At 28.9% G+C, this 19,490-nt stretch overlaps 1 protein-coding gene across 1 annotated transcript in view; it reads left to right on the top strand.

Annotated features, from left to right (window-relative positions):
• The window catches only part of LOC136078223 (uncharacterized), a 45,965-nt gene extending 31,347 nt beyond the window's left edge, over window positions 1–14,618 (top strand). The window contains exons 2-4 of the mRNA XM_065793482.1: window positions 519–539; window positions 617–759; window positions 2,744–14,618. Coding sequence (XP_065649554.1) covers window positions 621–759; window positions 2,744–14,409 — 11,805 coding nt within the window. The 5' untranslated portion in view covers window positions 519–539; window positions 617–620 and the 3' untranslated portion in view covers window positions 14,410–14,618. The remainder of the gene's footprint in view (window positions 1–518; window positions 540–616; window positions 760–2,743) is intronic.
• The last annotated feature ends 4,872 nt before the right edge of the window (window positions 14,619–19,490 follow it).

Raw genomic sequence — 19,490 nt, 5'->3', positions numbered from 1 at the left:
TCTAAATAACTGCATCTAATACGCTAGTTTTCGTTTTGTCATTTGTATATGTTTCTTAATTTTTTCATTAACTATTTCATTAATTAATTTTTAATTACTTTATACAATTTTTAGAACTGTGAATTTTTAGAAAATTTATTTCTTGTTTTAATAAATTTAAATCTAATATTATCTTATTTCACATTCTGCCTTTATGTCACGAGACAAATTTGGTTTATGCTTGCAAAGATTTAACATTACAAACGCAAAACGTTTGTTTTTTTTGAGGGGTGCAAATAACCCTTAATATGCTACAGTACATGTTGACTATAATAAACAAGTTCAATGGCAAAATATTGGCCACTTTTTTTCATGTAAAATTATGAATAATTTACAATTATTTAATTTTTATTATCAAGCAAGAGACTTCCGTAACTACAAAATAATTATGATTACGTATATTTGAGCAGGAAATTATTTATCCTGAAATATTGCCCATCAATTTTAATATATAAAGTGCTTTATTATTTTTCAAATCACATCTACTGAAGAACTAAAAGGTAGTAACACAAGCATACTGTTTTTAACATTTTTTTAATACAAATTATACTAAAATAATTGAAAATTTTAATTTTAGCTTCATGATGTATTCAGCTCAACTACTGCTTTACTTGTTATCCTATATATCCATTGCAAAAGGATATATACGCGTTGATAAGAAATTTTTTGACGACGATAATAGTTATTGGTCACAATCAGGCTTAAATAAATGGAGCGAAGGTAAGAAATTTTTATACACTTTAATTTTGTTTTGAAAGCTGTTCTACCACTACCAGTTTTATCGGTACTTTATCACTGTTGTTTTTGGATGTTACACAAACGAAGCAAAGATAGCTTTTTTTATTGAGCTTTTTCCTTATTTACTTGAAAATGTTTTTAAATAACTTTTTCAAATTAGTATGTAGCAAGTTAAAGACAGAAGCAAAATCGATTTTTCAAATAACATTTTTAGTTTTGCCTTTTTTGTATTCCACATAGAAACAGAAAAAAGTTAAAGAAAATCCAAAAGTTAAAACAAAATTCTCTTGTTATAAACAAAAATAACAAAACAAAAGTTGCTTTTTTATTTTACCAAACACTCAAAGAATACTAGAAAAAACACAACATATAAGTTTTTAACTTCAAAACGCATAAATACAACAAACAGTGTATAAGACATTTAGTAAGTAGCAATAGTGTAAAGTCATTTGCTTAGCAACGCTTTAGCAACTGAAACAGTGTCTTGGTTTTATACATAAATATAACCAGAAGGTCCGAGATTCGATGATTGCTCTGCCAGCGACATTGGTAAGAAAAGAGACGCGAACTTCCTAATTATATTCTCTTCAGTGGTGATCTTATACCAAAACTACTAAAACTTATATATACATATATATATATATATATATATATATATATATATATATATATATATATATATATATATATATATATATATATATATATATATATATATATATATATATATATATATATATATATATATATATATATTTATATATATATATATATATATATTTATATACATATATATATATAAAAAAAATTATAATTAAATGTTTTATTTTATAACAGAGAGATGAGAATACGGCCCCAGGGGCCGTATTCTCATCTCTCCGTTAAGCTTAACGGAGCTTTTGTCTGAAATTTCATAACAATATTTCTAAGTAAAGAAATGACGAAAATTTATATAAATTCGTTAAAATAAAACTTATACCAAAATAATACATTTATGTTTAAAAAATTATAATTTTAAATAAATTATTTATTAATGTAATTTAAAAGAAATTTTTGACTAACGCTTCGTTAAGCTTAACGGAGAGATTTGAATACGGCCCCTGGAAATTAAAGCTAAAGTTAAGGTTCATATTATACCGCAATTATTGTATTAACTTATACCATCATATAAAACTTATACCATTTACATAACATATGTATAACATAAAATCTTGATATGCATATTACATTTCAAATAAACTTTAAAAGATTGCTTGCTGTCCTAAGAAAGATTTTTGGTGTTTTCCCTTTAAATAGTATAATCGTTTATCTTAAAGACCAGATATTTTACGGTTTGTTTTAATAATAACTAACCGACGGTTAGTTAACTTCTAAGAGTTATTTCACAAGATTTGTGTAAGTTTACAATAATAAAATATCTTTTCTGAAAGACATTTTCTATCATTTTTTCCATAAGTGTCACACAATTTATTCTCACTAAAAAATAGTTTATTTGAAATAAAAAGCGAATTGAGTTCAAATATATATATTTCAATTTGATTTCATAAAAATTACCCTATTTAAAAATAATGTATTTTTTGTTGTTGTATTCTATGTTATAAAAACTGAATTTACAAAGCTTTTTTTCTCGGAAATGATTTCAAAAGTTGTTTTGTTAATATGAAATTTTAGGTTTACGTTTTAGTCATTGATAGCTTTGTTATTAAAGCTTTAATATTAACGCTCTAATAACAAAGATTAACTACCAGTGATTAAAATGTAAACTTAAAGTTTCATGTTAACAAAAGAACTTATGAAATCATTTGTGAGAAAAAAAAAAGCTTAAGATGTTATTATAATACCACCTTAACTTAGCTTAAACATTTAAAATATTAATTTATAAGATAAATTCAAAATAGTATAATCAAATATTTTTTATAGTACTAAAACTAGTTATAGTTATGTATATTATAATTGATTTTCTTAGAAAATGAAAAAAGGACATATGAAGTTGTTAATCAGCCTATGTGTGGTAATCTACCATTTGATGACAGCATTTATTTTTGCAATAATGGAAACAAATACAATAAAGAACTTTATCAGTTGTGTGGAAGTGGCGTAATATTGAAAAGCTCCTATCTTTGCAGTGGAGGTAAATCATACCCAAAATCTGATTACAGCCTTTGCGGAAATGAAATATTCGAAATTAAAAAATGTTTTTGTTATAACACTAAAATATATGAAAAGACAACTAATGAATTATGTGGAAATGAATTAATATTTAAATCAAAAAGTTTTTGTTTCCAAAAAAAGTCATATCTTCATTCAAAATTCATTATATGTAGTGGCTCAGTGTATGACAAAAACATTTACTTCTGCTACAAAGACTTAATCTACCAAACTATTCTGTATGAAATCTGTGGTGATAAAGTTCATCTTAAAAGCCAATGTTTCTGTTACGAAGGTAAATCATATCAACATATTCAATACAAAATGTGTAAACGAATTATTTATAATATATCTGAAAGCTTATGCTTCGATGGTAATCTGTATAAAATTCATCAGTTTGAAATATGTGGACAAAATGTTCATGAAAAAAAAAAGTATTTTTGTTACAATAACTTATCTTATGAGAGAGAAAAGTTTAATTTGTGCAAAAACACAATTTACCAAATAAGTAGTTCATTCTGCTTTAAAGACATAGTGTATAGATTTATTGATAATGAAATATGTGGAGACCATGTTCATTTGATAGCTGACTGGTTTTGTAACAACGATAAATCATACGAAAAAAGCAAATACAAAGTATGTGGATCAAATGTTTACCTAATAGCTACGCAATTCTGCAAAAATAATTTAGTGTATTTAATCAACTCGTACGAAGAGTGTGGTAATGGGGTACGAGAAAAAGCAACCGAGTTTTGTTTTGAAAATCAAGTATTTAACATTTGGTCTCATGCAGTCTGTAAAGATAAGGTATACAAACTTATTGATTCTTTCTGCTTTAAAGACACAGTATTTACCAAAATTGATAATGAAAAATGTGGAGACCATGTTCATTTGACAGCTGACTGGTTTTGTAACAACGATAAATCATACGAAAAAAGCAAATACAAAGTATGTGGATCGAATGTTTACCTAATAGCTACGCAATTCTGCAAAAATAATTTAGTTTATTTAATCAACTTGTACGAAGAGTGTGGTAATGGGGTACGAGAAAAAGCAACCGAGTTTTGTTTTGAAAATCAAGTATTTAACATCTGGTCTCATGCAGTCTGTAAAGATAAGGTATACAAACTTATTGATTCTTTCTGCTTTAAAGACACAGTATTTACCAAAATTGATAATGAAATATGTGGAGACCATGTTCATTTGATAGCTGACTGGTTTTGTAACAACGATAAATCATACGAAAAAAGCAAATACAAAGTATGTGGATCAAATGTTTACCAAATTGCTACACAATTCTGTAAAAACAATTTAGTGTATTTAATCAACCTTTATGAAGAGTGTGGTGATGGAGTACGAGAAAAAGCAACCGAGTTTTGTTTTGAAAATCAAGTATTTAGCATCTTGTCTCATGCAGTCTGTAAAGATAAGGTATACAAACTTATTGATTCTTTCTGCTTTAAAGACACAGTATTTACCAAAATTGATAATGAAATATGTGGAGACCATGTTCATTTGATAGCTGACTGGTTTTGTAACAATGATAAATCATACGAAAAGAGCAAATACAAAGTATGTGGAGCAAGTGTTTATGAAGTAGCAACACAATTTTGTAAAAACAATTTAGTGTATTTAATCAACTTGTATGAAGAGTGTGGTGATGGAGTACGAGAAAAAGCAACCGAGTTTTGTTTTGAAAATCAAGTATTTAGCATCTTGTCTCATGCAGTCTGTAAAGATAAGGTATACAAACTTATTGATTCTTTCTGCTTTAAAGACACAGTATTTACCAAAATTGATAATGAAATATGTGGAGACCATGTTCATTTGATAGCTGACTGGTTTTGTAACAATGATAAATCATACGAAAAGAGCAAATACAAAGTATGTGGAGCAAGTGTTTATGAAGTAGCTACACAATTTTGTAAAAACAATTTAGTGTATTTAATCAACTTGTACGAAGAGTGTGGTGATGGAGTACGAGAAAAAGCAACCGAGTTTTGTTTTGAAAATCAAGTATTTAGCATGTTGTCTCATGCAGTCTGTAAAGATAAGGTGTACAAACTTATTGATTCTTTCTGCTTTAAAGACACAGTATTTACCAAAATTGATAATGAAATATGTGGAGACCATGTTCATTTGATAGCTGACTGGTTTTGTAACAATGATAAATCATACGAAAAGAGCAAATACAAAGTATGTGGATCAAATATTTACCAAATAGCTACGCAATTCTGCAAAAACAATTTAGTGTATTTAATCAACTTGTACGAAGAGTGTGGTGATGGAGTACGAGAAAAAGTAAACGAGTTTTGTTTTGAAAATCAAGTGTTTAATATCTTGTCTCATGCAGTCTGTAAAGATAAGGTATACAAACTTATTGATTCTTTCTGCTTTAAAGACACAGTATTTACCAAAATTGATAATGAAATATGTGGAGACCATGTTCATTTGATAGCTGACTGGTTTTGTAACAATGATAAGTCATACGAAAAGAGCAAATATAAAGTATGTGGAGCAAATGTTTATGAAGTTGCTACACAATTTTGTAAAAACAATTTAGTGTATTTAATCAGCTTGTTTGAAGAATGCGGTAATGGAGTAAGCAATAAATCAACAGAGTTTTGTTTTGAAAACCAAGTATTTAATTCATTTTCACATGCAGTCTGTAAAGATCAGGTGTACAACCGTTTGGAATTTTTTTGCTTTAAAGATACAATATTTACCAAAATTGATAATGAAATATGTGGAGGCATTGTTGAAAAGAAAGCTGACTGGTTTTGTTATGAAAACATACCATACGAAAAGAGTAAGTTTAAGCTTTGTGGCTCAAATGTTTATGAAATTGCTACAAAGTTCTGCAAAAACAATTTAGTGTATTTAATCAACTTTTATGAAGAGTGTGGTAATGGAGTAAGTGAAAAATCAACTGAATTTTGTTTTGAAAATCAAGTGTTCAGCATCTTGTCACATGCAGTTTGTAAAGATAAAGTATACAAACTTATTGATTCTTTTTGCTTTAAAGACACACTGTTTCAAATAATTGATAATGAAATATGTGGAGACCATGTTCATTTGAAAGCTGACTGGTTTTGTGACAAAGACATATCATACGAGAAGAGTAAATTTAAGCTCTGTGGATCAAATGTTTATGAATTAACTACACAGTTCTGCAAAAACAATTTAGTGTATTTAATGAGCTTATATGAAGAGTGTGGTGATAGAGTACGAGAAAAATCAACTGAGTTTTGTTTTGAAAATCAAGTGTATAACAAATTGTCACATGCAGTCTGTAAAGATAAGGTATACAAACTTATTGATTCTTTCTGCTTTAAAGACACAGTATTCACTAAAGTTGATAATGAAATATGTGGAGACTATGTTCATTTGATAGCTGACTGGTTTTGTAACAACGATAAATCATACGAAAAGAGCAAATACAAAGTATGTGGATCAAATGTTTATGAAATAGCTACACAATTCTGCAAAAACAATTTAGTGTATTTAATCAACTTATATGAAGAGTGTGGTAATGGAGTACGAGAAAAAGCAACAGAGTTTTGTTTTGAAAATCAGGTATTTAGCATTTTATCACATGGAGTCTGTAAAGATAAGGTGTACAAACTTATTGATTCTTTCTGCTTTAAAGACACAGTATTTACCAAAATTGATAATGAAATATGTGGAGACCATGTTCATTTATTAGCTGACTGGTTTTGCATTGGGGGCATATCATATGAAAAAAGCAAATACAAAGTATGTGGTTCAAATGTTTATCAGATAGCTACGCAATTCTGCAAAAACAATTTAGTGTATTTAATCAACTTGTACGAAGAGTGTGGTGATGGAGTACGAGTAAAAGCCACCGAGTTTTGTTTTGAAAACCAAGTATTTAACATCTTGTCTCATGCAGTTTGTAAAAATAAGGTTTTCAAACTCATTGATTCCTTTTGCTTTAAAGACATGTTATTTACCAAAATTGATAATGAAATATGTGGAGACCATGTCCATTTGATTGCTGACTGGTTTTGTAATAACGATAAATCATACGAAAAGAGCAAATACAAAGTTTGTGGATCAAATGTTTACGAAATAGCTACACAATTCTGCAAAAACAATTTAGTGTATTTAATCAACTTGTACGAAGAGTGTGGTGATAAAGTACAAGAAATAGCAACTGAGTTTTGTTTTGAAAATCAAGTATTTAACATCTTGTCTCATGCAGTCTGTAAAGATAAGGTGTACAAACTTATTGATTCTTTCTGCTTCAAAGACACAGTATTTACCAAAATTGATAATGAAATATGTGGAGACCATGTTCATTTGATAGCTGACTGGTTTTGCAATAGGGGCATATCATATGAAAAGAGCAAATACAAAGTATGCGGAACAAATGTTTACGAAATTGCTACGCAATTCTGTAAAAACAATTTAGTGTATTTAATCAACCTTTATGAAGAGTGTGGTGATGTAGTACGAGAAAAAGAAACTGAGTTTTGTTTTGAAAATCAAGTATTTAGCATCTTGTCGCATGGTGTTTGTAAAGATAAGGTGTTCAAACTTATTGATTCTTTCTGCTTTAAAGACACAGTATTTACCAAAATTGATAATGAAATATGTGGAGACCATGTTCATTTGATAGCTGACTGGTTTTGTAACAACGATAAATCATACGAAAGGAGCAATTACAAAGTATGTGGAGCAAATGTTTACAAAACAGCTACGCAATTCTGCAAAAACAATTTAGTGTATTTAATCAACTTGTACGAAGAGTGTGGTGATGGAGTAAGTGAAAAAGCAGCACAGTTTTGTTTTGAAAATCAAGTATTTAGCATCTTATCAAATGCAGTCTGTAAAAATAAGGTGTACAAACTTATTGATTCTTTCTGCTTTAAAGACATGGTGTTTACCAAAATTGATAATGAAATATGTGGAGACCATGTTCATTTAATATCTGAATGGTTTTGTAGCAACGATAAGTCATACGAAAAGAGCAAATACAAAGTATGTGGAGCAAATGTTTATGAAGTAGCTACACAATTTTGTAAAAACAATTTAGTGTATTTAATCAACTTGTATGAAGAGTGTGGTGATGGAGTACGAGAAAAAGCAACAGAGTTTTGTTTTGAAAATCAAGTTTTTACCATTCTGTCACATGCAGTTTGTAAAGATAAGGTATACAAACTTATTGATTCTTTCTGCTTTAAAGACACAGTATTTACCAAAATTGATAATGAAATATGTGGAGACCATGTTCATTTGATAGCTGACTGGTTTTGTAACAACGATAAGTCATACGAAAAGAGAAAATACAAAGTATGTGGAACAAATGTTTACCAAATAGCTACGCAATTCTGCAAGAACAATTTAGTGTATTTAATCAACTTGTATGAAGAGTGTGGTGATGGAGTACAAGAGAAAGCAACCGAGTTTTGTTTTGAAAGTCAAATATTTAGCATCCTGTCACATGCAGTGTGTAACAAAAAGGTATACAACCTTGTTGATTCTTTCTGCTTTAAAGACACAGTATTTACTAAAGTTGATAATGAAATATGTGGAGACCATGTTCATTTGATAGCTGACTGGTTTTGTAACAGCGATAAATCATATGAAAAGAGGAAATACAGGGTATGTGGATTAAAGGTTTATGAAATTGCTACACAATTTTGCAAAAACAATTTAGTGTATTTAATCAACTTGTACGAAGAGTGTGGTGATGGAGTACGAGAGAAGGCAACGGAATTTTGTTTTGAAAATCAAGTGTTTAACATCTTGTCACATGGAGTCTGTAAAGATAAGGTATACAAAATTATAGATTCTTTTTGCTTTAAAGACATTGTGTTTACCATTATTGATAATGAAATATGTGGAGACCATGTTCATTTGAAAGCTGACTGGTTTTGTGACAAGGACATATCATACGAAAAGAGTAAATTTAAGCTTTGTGGATCAAATGTTTATGCAGTAGCTACACAGTTCTGCAAGAACAATTTAGTGTATTCAATTAGCTTATATGAAGAGTGTGGTAATGGAGTATTTAAAAAGTCAAACGAATTTTGTTTTGAAAATCAAGTGTTCGACATCTTAACACATGCAATCTGTAAAGATAAGGTGTACAAACTTATTGATTCATTCTGCTTTAAAGACACAGTATTCACCACAATTGATAATGAAATATGTGGAGACCATGTTCATTTGAAAGCAGACTGGTTTTGTGACAAGGACATATCATATGAAAAGAGTAAATTTAAGCTCTGTGGTTTAAATGTTTATGAAGTAGCTACAAAGTTTTGCAAAAAGAATTTAGTGTATTTAATCAGCTTGTTTGAGGAATGTGGTGATGGAGTAAGTGATAAATTAACAGAGTTTTGTTTTGAAAATCAAGTATTCAATTCATTTTCACATGGAGTCTGTAAAGATCAGGTGTACAACCGAATGGACTTTTTTTGCTTTAAAGATACATTATTTACCAAAATTGATAATGAAATATGTGGAGGCATTGTTGAAAAGAAAGCTGACTGGTTTTGTTATGAAAACATACCATACGAAAAGAGTAAGTTTAAGCTTTGTGGCTCAAATGTTTATGAAATTGCTACAAAGTTCTGCAAAAACAATTTAGTGTATTTAATCAACTTTTATGAAGAGTGTGGTAATGGAGTAAGTGAAAAATCAACTGAATTTTGTTTTGAAAATCAAGTGTTCAGCATCTTGTCACATGCAGTTTGTAAAGATAAAGTATACAAACTTATTGATTCTTTTTGCTTTAAAGACACACTGTTTCAAATAATTGATAATGAAATATGTGGAGACCATGTTCATTTGAAAGCTGACTGGTTTTGTGACAAAGACATATCATACGAGAAGAGTAAATTTAAGCTCTGTGGATCAAATGTTTATGAATTAACTACACAGTTCTGCAAAAACAATTTAGTGTATTTAATGAGCTTATATGAAGAGTGTGGTGATAGAGTACGAGAAAAATCAACTGAGTTTTGTTTTGAAAATCAAGTGTATAACAAATTGTCACATGCAGTCTGTAAAGATAAGGTATACAAACTTATTGATTCTTTCTGCTTTAAAGACACAGTATTCACTAAAGTTGATAATGAAATATGTGGAGACTATGTTCATTTGATAGCTGACTGGTTTTGTAACAACGATAAATCATACGAAAAGAGCAAATACAAAGTATGTGGATCAAATGTTTATGAAATAGCTACACAATTCTGCAAAAACAATTTAGTGTATTTAATCAACTTATATGAAGAGTGTGGTAATGGAGTACGAGAAAAAGCAACAGAGTTTTGTTTTGAAAATCAGGTATTTAGCATTTTATCACATGGAGTCTGTAAAGATAAGGTGTACAAACTTATTGATTCTTTCTGCTTTAAAGACACAGTATTTACCAAAATTGATAATGAAATATGTGGAGACCATGTTCATTTATTAGCTGACTGGTTTTGCATTGGGGGCATATCATATGAAAAAAGCAAATACAAAGTATGTGGTTCAAATGTTTATCAGATAGCTACGCAATTCTGCAAAAACAATTTAGTGTATTTAATCAACTTGTACGAAGAGTGTGGTGATGGAGTACGAGTAAAAGCCACCGAGTTTTGTTTTGAAAACCAAGTATTTAACATCTTGTCTCATGCAGTTTGTAAAAATAAGGTTTACAAACTCATGGATTCTTTTTGCTTCAAAGACATGGTATTTACCAAAATTGATAATGAAATATGTGGAGACCATGTCCATTTGATCGCTGACTGGTTTTGTAATAACGATAAATCATACGAAAAGAGCAAATACAAAGTTTGTGGATCAAATGTTTACGAAATAGCTACACAATTCTGCAAAAACAATATAGTGTATTTAATCAACTTGTACGAAGAGTGTGGTGATGGAGTACGAAAAAAAGTAACTGAGTTTTGTTTTGAAAATCAAGTATTTAGTATCTTGTCACATGGAGTTTGTAAAGATAAGGTGTTCAAACTTATTGATTCTTTCTGCTTTAAAGACACAGTATTTACCAAAATTAATAGTGAAATATGTGGAGACCATGTTCATTTGATATCTGACTGGTTTTGTAGCAATGATAAATCATACGAAAAGAGCATATATAAACTATGTGGAACAAATGTTTACCAAATTGCTACACAATTCTGTAAAAACAATTTAGTGTATTTAATCAACCTTTATGAAGAGTGTGGTGATGTAGTACGAGAAAAAGATACTGAGTTTTGTTTTGAAAATCAAGTATTTAGCATCTTGTCGCATGGAGTTTGTAAAGATAAGGTGTTCAAACTTATTGATTCTTTTTGCTTTAAAGACACAGTATTTACCAAAATTGATAATGAAATATGTGGAGACCATGTCCATTTGATCGCTGACTGGTTTTGTAACAACGATAAATCATACGAAAAGAGCAATTACAAAGTATGTGGAACAAATGTTTATCAAATAGCTACGCAATTCTGCAAAAATAATTTAGTTTATTTAATCAACTTGTTTGAAGAGTGTGGTGATGGAGTACGAGAAAAAGCAACTGAGTTTTGTTTTGAGAATCAAGTATTTAGCATCTTGTCACATGCAGTTTGTAAAAATAAGGTGTACAAAATTATTGATTCTTTCTGCTTTAAAGACACAGTATTTACCAAAATTGATAATGAAATATGTGGAGACCATGTTCATTTGATAGCTGACTGGTTTTGTAGCAATGATAAGTCATACGAAAAGGGCAAATTCAAAGTATGTGGTTCAAATGTTTATGAAATAGCTACGCAGTTCTGCAAAAACAGTCTAGTGTATTTAATTAACTTGTACGAAGAGTGTGGTGATGGAGTGCGAGATAAATCAACTGAGTTTTGTTTTGAAAATCAAGTATTTAGCATGTTGTCATATGCAGTCTGTAAAGATAAGCTGTACAAACTTTTTGATTCTTTCTGCTTTAAAGACACAGTATTTACCAAAATTGATAATGAAATATGTGGAGACCATGTTCATTTGATAGCTGACTGGTTTTGTTACAACGATAAATCCTACGAGAAGAGTAAATACAAAGTATGTGGAACAAATGTTTACCAAATAGCTACGCAATTCTGCAAAAACAATTTGGTGTATTTAATCAACCTGTATGAAGAATGTGGTGATGTAGTACGAGAAAAAGCAACTGAGTTTTGTTTTGAAAATCAAGTATTTAGCCTCTTGTCACATGCAGTTTGTAAAGATAAGGTGTACAAACTTATTGATTCTTTCTGCTTTAAAGACATAGTATTTTCCAAAATTGATAATGAAATATGTGGAGACCATGTTCATTTGATAGCTGACTGGTTTTGTAACAATGATAAATCATACGAAAAGAGCAAATACAAAGTATGTGGTTCAAATGTTTATCAGATAGCTACGCAATTCTGCAAAAACAATTTAGTGTATTTAATCAACTTGTACGAAGAGTGTGGTGATGGTGTACGAGAAAAAGCAACTGAGTTTTGTTTTGAAAACCAAGTATTTAACATCTTATCTCATGCAGTCTGTAAAAATAAGGTTTACAAACTCATTGATTCATTCTGCTTCAAAGACATAGTATTTACAAAAGTTGATAATGAAGTATGTGGAGACCATGTTCATTTGATAACTGACTGGTTTTGTAACAACGATAAATCTTATGAAAAGAGCAAATACAAAGTATGTGGATCAAATGTTTTTCAAATAGCTACACAATTCTGCAAAAACAATTTAGTGTATTTAATCAACTTGTATGAAGAGTGTGGTGATCGAGTTCGAGAAAAAGCAACAGAGTTTTGCTTTGAAAATCAAGTATTTAGCATTGTGTCACATGGAGTCTGTAAAGATAAGGTGTTTAATTTTATTGATTCTTTCTGCTTTAATGACATAGTATTTACTAAAATTGATAATGAAATATGTGGAGATCATGTTCATTTGAAAGCTGGCTGGTTTTGTGACAAGGACATATCATACGAAAAGAATAAATTTAAGCTTTGTGGATCAAATGTTTATGAAGTTTCAACAAAGTTCTGCAAAAACAATTTAGTATATTCACTCAGTTTATACGAAGAGTGCGGTAATGGAGTATGTGAAAAATCAAAGGAGTTTTGTTTTGAAAATCAAGTATTTAACATCTTAACACATGCAATCTGTAAAGATAAGGTGTACAGACTTACTGATTCGTTTTGCTTTAAGGACACAGTATTTACCAAAATTGATAATGAATTATGCGGAGACCATGTTCATTTGAAAGCTGACTGGTTTTGTGACAAGGAGATTTCATACGAAAAGAGTAAATTTAAGCTATGTGGATCAAATGTGTATGAAGTTGCAACAAAGTTCTGCAAAAATAATTTAGTGTTTTTAATCAGTTTATACGAAGAATGCGGTAATGGAGTATGTGAAAAATCTAAGGAGTTTTGTTTTGAAAATCAAGTATTTAACATCTTAACACATGCAATCTGTAAAGATAAGGTGTATAAAGTTATTGATTCATTTTGCTTTAAAGACTTGATATTTACCAAATTTGATAATGAGTTATGTGGAGATCATGTTCATTTGAAAGCTGACTGGTTTTGTGACAAGGAGATATCATATGAAAAGAGTAAATATAAGCTCTGTGGATCAAATGTTTATGAAGTTGCTACAAAGTTCTGCAAAAACAATTTAGTTTATTTAATCAGCTTATATGAAGAGTGCGGTAATGGAGTATGTGATAAGTCAAAAGAGTTTTGTTTTCAAAATCAAGTATTTAAGTTATTTGAGTTCGGTCTCTGTAAAGGTAGCCTTTACAAACGTATGGATTCCTTATGTTTTGATAACGTTATCTACTCTGCATATGATAATGAAGTATGTGGAGATATTGTGCATTCAAAAACTTTATGTTTCTGTTTTAAAAATACATCGTATAAGAGAAATCAATTTGGTATTTGCGGTAATGACATTTTTAATATAAGTAACTCAATTTGTAATGGGGGAATAATTTATAGTTTAAGCGTTTATGAAATTTGTGGTCAAGTCATTCATTTAAAAGCTGATCGATTTTGTTTCAATGAAGTTTCTTATAGAAAAAGTGATTTTAGTATTTGCGCAGGCAACCTTTTTCCAATCAGTTCTTCCTTTTGTTATGAAAACAAAATTTTTGAAAAGTTTTCCTTCGAATTATGTGGGAAATCAGTCATTTCAAGAATAACAAATTTTTGTAATAATGGAATTTCATATTCTCGTACTCAGTATAGAATTTGTGGCAATAAAGTTTATGATGTCAACCTCTTTGTTTGCAGTGGAACAACTTTGTTTGACCTCAAGCTCTATGAAGTTTGTGGAAATGTTATCTATTTGAAATCACAACGTTTTTGCTATCAAGGAACATCATATAACAAGCTTCAGTATGGTCTTTGTGGTTCTGCTTTATACAATAAATTAGCGTTTACATGTAATGCAAACAATCAATTGCAGGCTATTGTTTTGCCATATTAATTGTTTTATATTATAGTTGATATAATTGGATAAAAGTATTATGATTGTTTATGTTATTATGCTTGATATTGGGATTTCGGTAATGACTTTATTTTATGTAGATTGCAATTACATTCAATTTTCGGTAAAATGATAGGTTGTTTATTGAGTCATAATAAAACTGATACAAAACTGTAAAAGTATTATAATAATAAAATTCTTTCACGTAACTTTTTGTTTTTTATTTAAACAGTTTTTCTTTTTTGTAAAGCTTTACGGTGGTATCCTGGGATTATTATAATTTTATTAGATTTATTATTATTTTATTTCATTTTTAATTTTTATGATTATTTTTATTTATGATTTATAATTTTATAAATTTGTGACAGGAAATTTTAATTTTTGTTATGTTTCTTTAAATTAATAAAAAAGTTACAGTACATGCCAAAAAATAAAAATATAAAAGTTCCATTAGCATAAGGATCATAGGATTACATTAACATTAAAAGTTGAAATTTTACACAAAGTATACTTGTGCTACTTATGACTTAGACTATCGAAGTTTATATATATATATATATATATATATATATATATATATATATATATATATATATATATATATATATATATATATATATATATATATATATATATATATATATTTATATATATATATATATATATATATATATATATATATATATATATATATATATATATATATATATATATATTTATATATATATTAGTAGAAAATCGCTTAACAATTTTTTTACATTTTACATCAATTGTGTTTCATCAATAAAGACTCATCAGAAATGCATTTCTGATGAGTCTTTATTGATGAAACAATAAAGACTCATAAAATAAAAAAATTTAAGTGATTTTCTACTAATATATAATTGCTCTGCTCTTTTAAGAACATGGAGCACTCTATTTTGTAGAATACATTTTAAAGTTGTTTAAATATATATATATATTTATATGTGTGTGTGTGTGTGTGTGTGTGTGTGTGTGTGTGTGTGTGTGTGTGTGTGTGTGTGTGTGTGTGTGTGTGTATGTCTGTGTGTCTATATATATATATATGTATATATATATATATATGTATATATATGTATATATATATATATATATATATATATATATATATATATATATATATATATAAGCTATCAATAAGGAATGTATTTTTAATATATTTCTCAATAGAGAAATATATTTTTAATTTTTTTTATTATTATCAAATACACCAAGAGCATCATGTTTTTCGCATGATCATAATAGAAATACAAAGTAAGATAAACTACTACTTATATAACTGCTTTTCTAAATGGCAACATTGTTTTTTTTTTGTTTTTTTATGTGTCAATTCTACTCAAGGGAGATTACTCCCCAAATTTTAATATATAGACAATAGAAGAAAACTTTTTAAGTAATCCAACATACAGTATAATGAAAACAAAAAATTTACATTTTTTTTTTTTTGGTCAATGATTGTTGCATATACCCCAAAAAACCCCAAATTAAGCAGAAAATATGATTTGCGCCGGCCGAGAATCAGCAAAAACTATTAAAAAAGGCAAAGTAAACTTTGGTATTACATTTAGAATAGGTGCATGAGTGTTTTAAATGGAACAGATTTGGAAAAAAATCTGGGTCTCAGGACATGTCCGCCAAAAATGGTATTAAAAAAAAGGTCAATTTTTGAAAAGTTAAAACAGCCATACTACTCTTTTTCTTGAGATATCAAAATTCTGTTCCATTTAAAACACAGGTCTTATTAAAAGGAAGATATGCTGAAAATTTGAGACAAAAGTTTAAGCGGTTCTATTGCAACATTGAGCGGCATATTGAAAAACCTCAAACTGAGAAAACTTATTAAATAAAAAAATCTCTAAACATACTATATATTATATATAAGACTCTAATTTAAATTAAAAACCTCCTTTTTATATAATTTGCCTTCATTTTCTAAGGTTTTGTCACTTTTCAATGTTTTAGCCCTTAATTTTTGACGACGCAATTTATTATTTGGCTTTCTTCGATAGATTGACCGTTTAACGTGGATTTTGTTTATAGCGTTTGAACCGTTTATTGTATAATAGCCAGAAATCATGTTAAGTTTTTCATAAATTAGGATTGATGATTTCATCCCAATATTAAAATTAGCTACAGCGTCATAGACACCAAACTTTAGCATTGTAATGGTAACAAATTTTGTTTTCGGTATACGATTCCAAATTTTTCCATTAAAGGACTCATTCGCATTTTGTGTTTTGCCGTGAAGACATTTTTTAAGCTTATCATCTTTAGTAAGGTCCTCAAAAACAGGTCTGATTTTGTATGCAACCTCTATAAGAAGGCCAGGGCCTGGCTTGTAGGTATTGGTTTTATTTACTTTGTCTTTGTTAAATTTACACCAACTACTTGCACCCGTTGGACAATGTGGGTGGCGCCAGTTGTTATCTTTTGATGATGCCACGTGAAAAAGAGTTGCAAGTGCTGATGATTTCATGGCAACTAAATCACCAGTATTTTGTCTAATTGCCATACCAAAAATTTTTGCAATAGATCAATTGTTGCATCTGTCAATCTTCCCCAACCACCTCGTCCTCTCACTTTTTTTTTCAATTTTCGAAGTCGGGTTCTAGCACGCTTCTGATAAGGCCCAACACATCCCAATTTAGTTACTTGAGTGTCAGGATATACATCCTTGACAATATTGTAGCTTTTACTATCTCCATCACCCAACAAGTTAACATATTTTAAAACATATTTTAGTTTATGTTTTTGAATACATCGCTGGAAAATGCGACTGGCTCCTTCGCATATCATTCTACTTGCAGCATTAATGAAGTTCATTTGACAAACATGTAAATTTTTCCACTTGGCATAAGCAGTAGGATTTCTTTTAGCAAGGTTTTGATTTAAAGAGCACCCTCTGCAAAATCGACTCATTATCTCAACATCTAAAACATTTCCACTGTCCAATGAGAGTGCAGCAACCACATTATTTAATGAGGAAAATCCCCTACGCTGCCATGTCCCATAACACGATACACCAATATCAAAAATCTCATCTTCATTTTGACAATTTTGTCTTAAATCAGCTACAGAATCAGCTATTGTTTCCTGTGGAACTTCCTCTGTAATATTAGCTATTTTAAAACAAGTTTAGCTATTTTTAAAACAAGTAATCCTCATGTTGATGAGGGTTGTAAATTTTTGAATTCCAGAATATCCTATTCCAAGAGTTCTCATTGTGTATATTTTACGTGTGTTCATACCAAATGTTCCTTTTTGATTTAATAATTTTGAAGTATAAAAGTTATTTTGATATTTACGTTTTGAACAAAAAATTGAAAGTTCACATGCGAGTCCTCGCTTTTCGCTAATGTTTTCAGTTATTGCTAAAGTTGTTTGAAAGCAAGTGGGGCAACTTAAAACTGATACAGCATCTGAAAAAATAGAACATTTATTTATTCTATAACCTATTACATCTTTGTTTTGGACATAAGCATTCTTTTGTGGTGTTAAGTTCAAAATAGGTTGAAGTTTGCCAAAAGAAGAAGTCGACGTTTTGAAGAAGTCTGTTTGTTTATCAACAAAAGATTCAATATTATCATTTAAAAGGTGATTTAAATTATTTAAAATTTCACTGCCACGTAACACCTTTCCATTAGAAATCCTTTTTCTTTTTACTGCTCGTTTTGTCCTTGCTTTAACTCTATCTACTTTTACCATGTTTAAAAACTTTAAAAAAATTTATTTCTATTGCGATAAAAATTGAGCTGAAACTAACTTAAAAACTATTTTTTATGACTAATAGTTTTATAAATCTAACAAGAAGCTCTTTAAATCTAACAAGAAACCAAATAAGATTTTTAGTTGCAAATTTTATCTAAATTTTCATTGCATAAGAAGCCATTTATTGAGGTGTATTACAAGATGTAAATTTATATTTTTTGAAAAACGACATTGTTACTACTTGAAAAATGCAAAATTTTTATACTTAGAGGAACTTTCAGACATAGCCACTACGATTTTTGAAATCCCTATATATTAATGTATCTAAAACAGTAAAAAGAATTTTTTGAGTTCTTGAAATTTTTTTGGGGTGCATCTTCCTTAACGCAACCTTTAGCTTTACTTTTGTAAGTAAAACCTGCAAAAACACGTTTTGGTCACAATCCTGTTAAATAAGCCACATTATTTGATTAAAAATTGTTTAGAGAAGCAAAATTTGGTTAACAATACTGATCTAAATAAAGTGCAAATGATAGATCTTGGAGTATTTGTAGTCAATAGCTTTTCTATTGCAAACAAAAATTACCTTATTCACTTTACCTTGTGATAAGAAGAACATGCCAAAATGTTCATGTAATGATTGGTTCAAATCTTATCTATGCAAACACTTTTTTATAATTTTCAGAAAGTACCTACTAACATGGGGATGGGAGTCTATATTATTTATATATAGAAGTTCTCCATTTTTAAATATTGACACATTCACCAATGACTTTGCGTTAAGTAAATCAAATATACTCACACATAACCATGTAAATCATACTAGTTTCAACTTAATTAATGGCGCTTTTTGCCGTACAACATCAACAAATCCATTTTAAGATAGTACAAGAAAAAGAAACTCTACGGCCTCTGTAGTCCGCGAAATGTTAACAAGCATAAAAAATTTAACATTTGATTTTAGAAGAACTATGTGATCTAGATGAAACACTTTGAAATATACTCAAAAAGCTTTATCAAGCAAGAAAGGTCTACCATTAAGTTCAAATTATGGTATGCATGATTACGTACATTTACCTGTTGTTAAAAAAACTTTTTATTTAAATCGTACGGGAGAAAAAAAGGATCAGTTGATGGTAGCCTCAATAATAAATGTTGAAAGCAACTCTCAGGAAGCACCAGTACAGGAATCAATTTTTGCTGAAGATCAAATAACTGGTGAAGAAACTTTTCAAACAAATTCTCTTAAAATGAAACATTTTTTGAAAAATGATTATTCAGGAAAATTGATTTTATTTAAAAGAAGTTATTGTTTGCTTTCACAAGAAGATTTTGAAGACATTTCAAAAAAT

Source organism: Hydra vulgaris, chromosome 03 (genome assembly GCF_038396675.1).
Source record: "Hydra vulgaris chromosome 03, alternate assembly HydraT2T_AEP".
Classification (NCBI taxonomy): Eukaryota; Metazoa; Cnidaria; class Hydrozoa; order Anthoathecata; family Hydridae; genus Hydra; species Hydra vulgaris.
The sequence above is the reverse complement of the archived record's forward strand: the minus strand, read 5'-3'. Positions and strand labels throughout refer to the sequence as shown.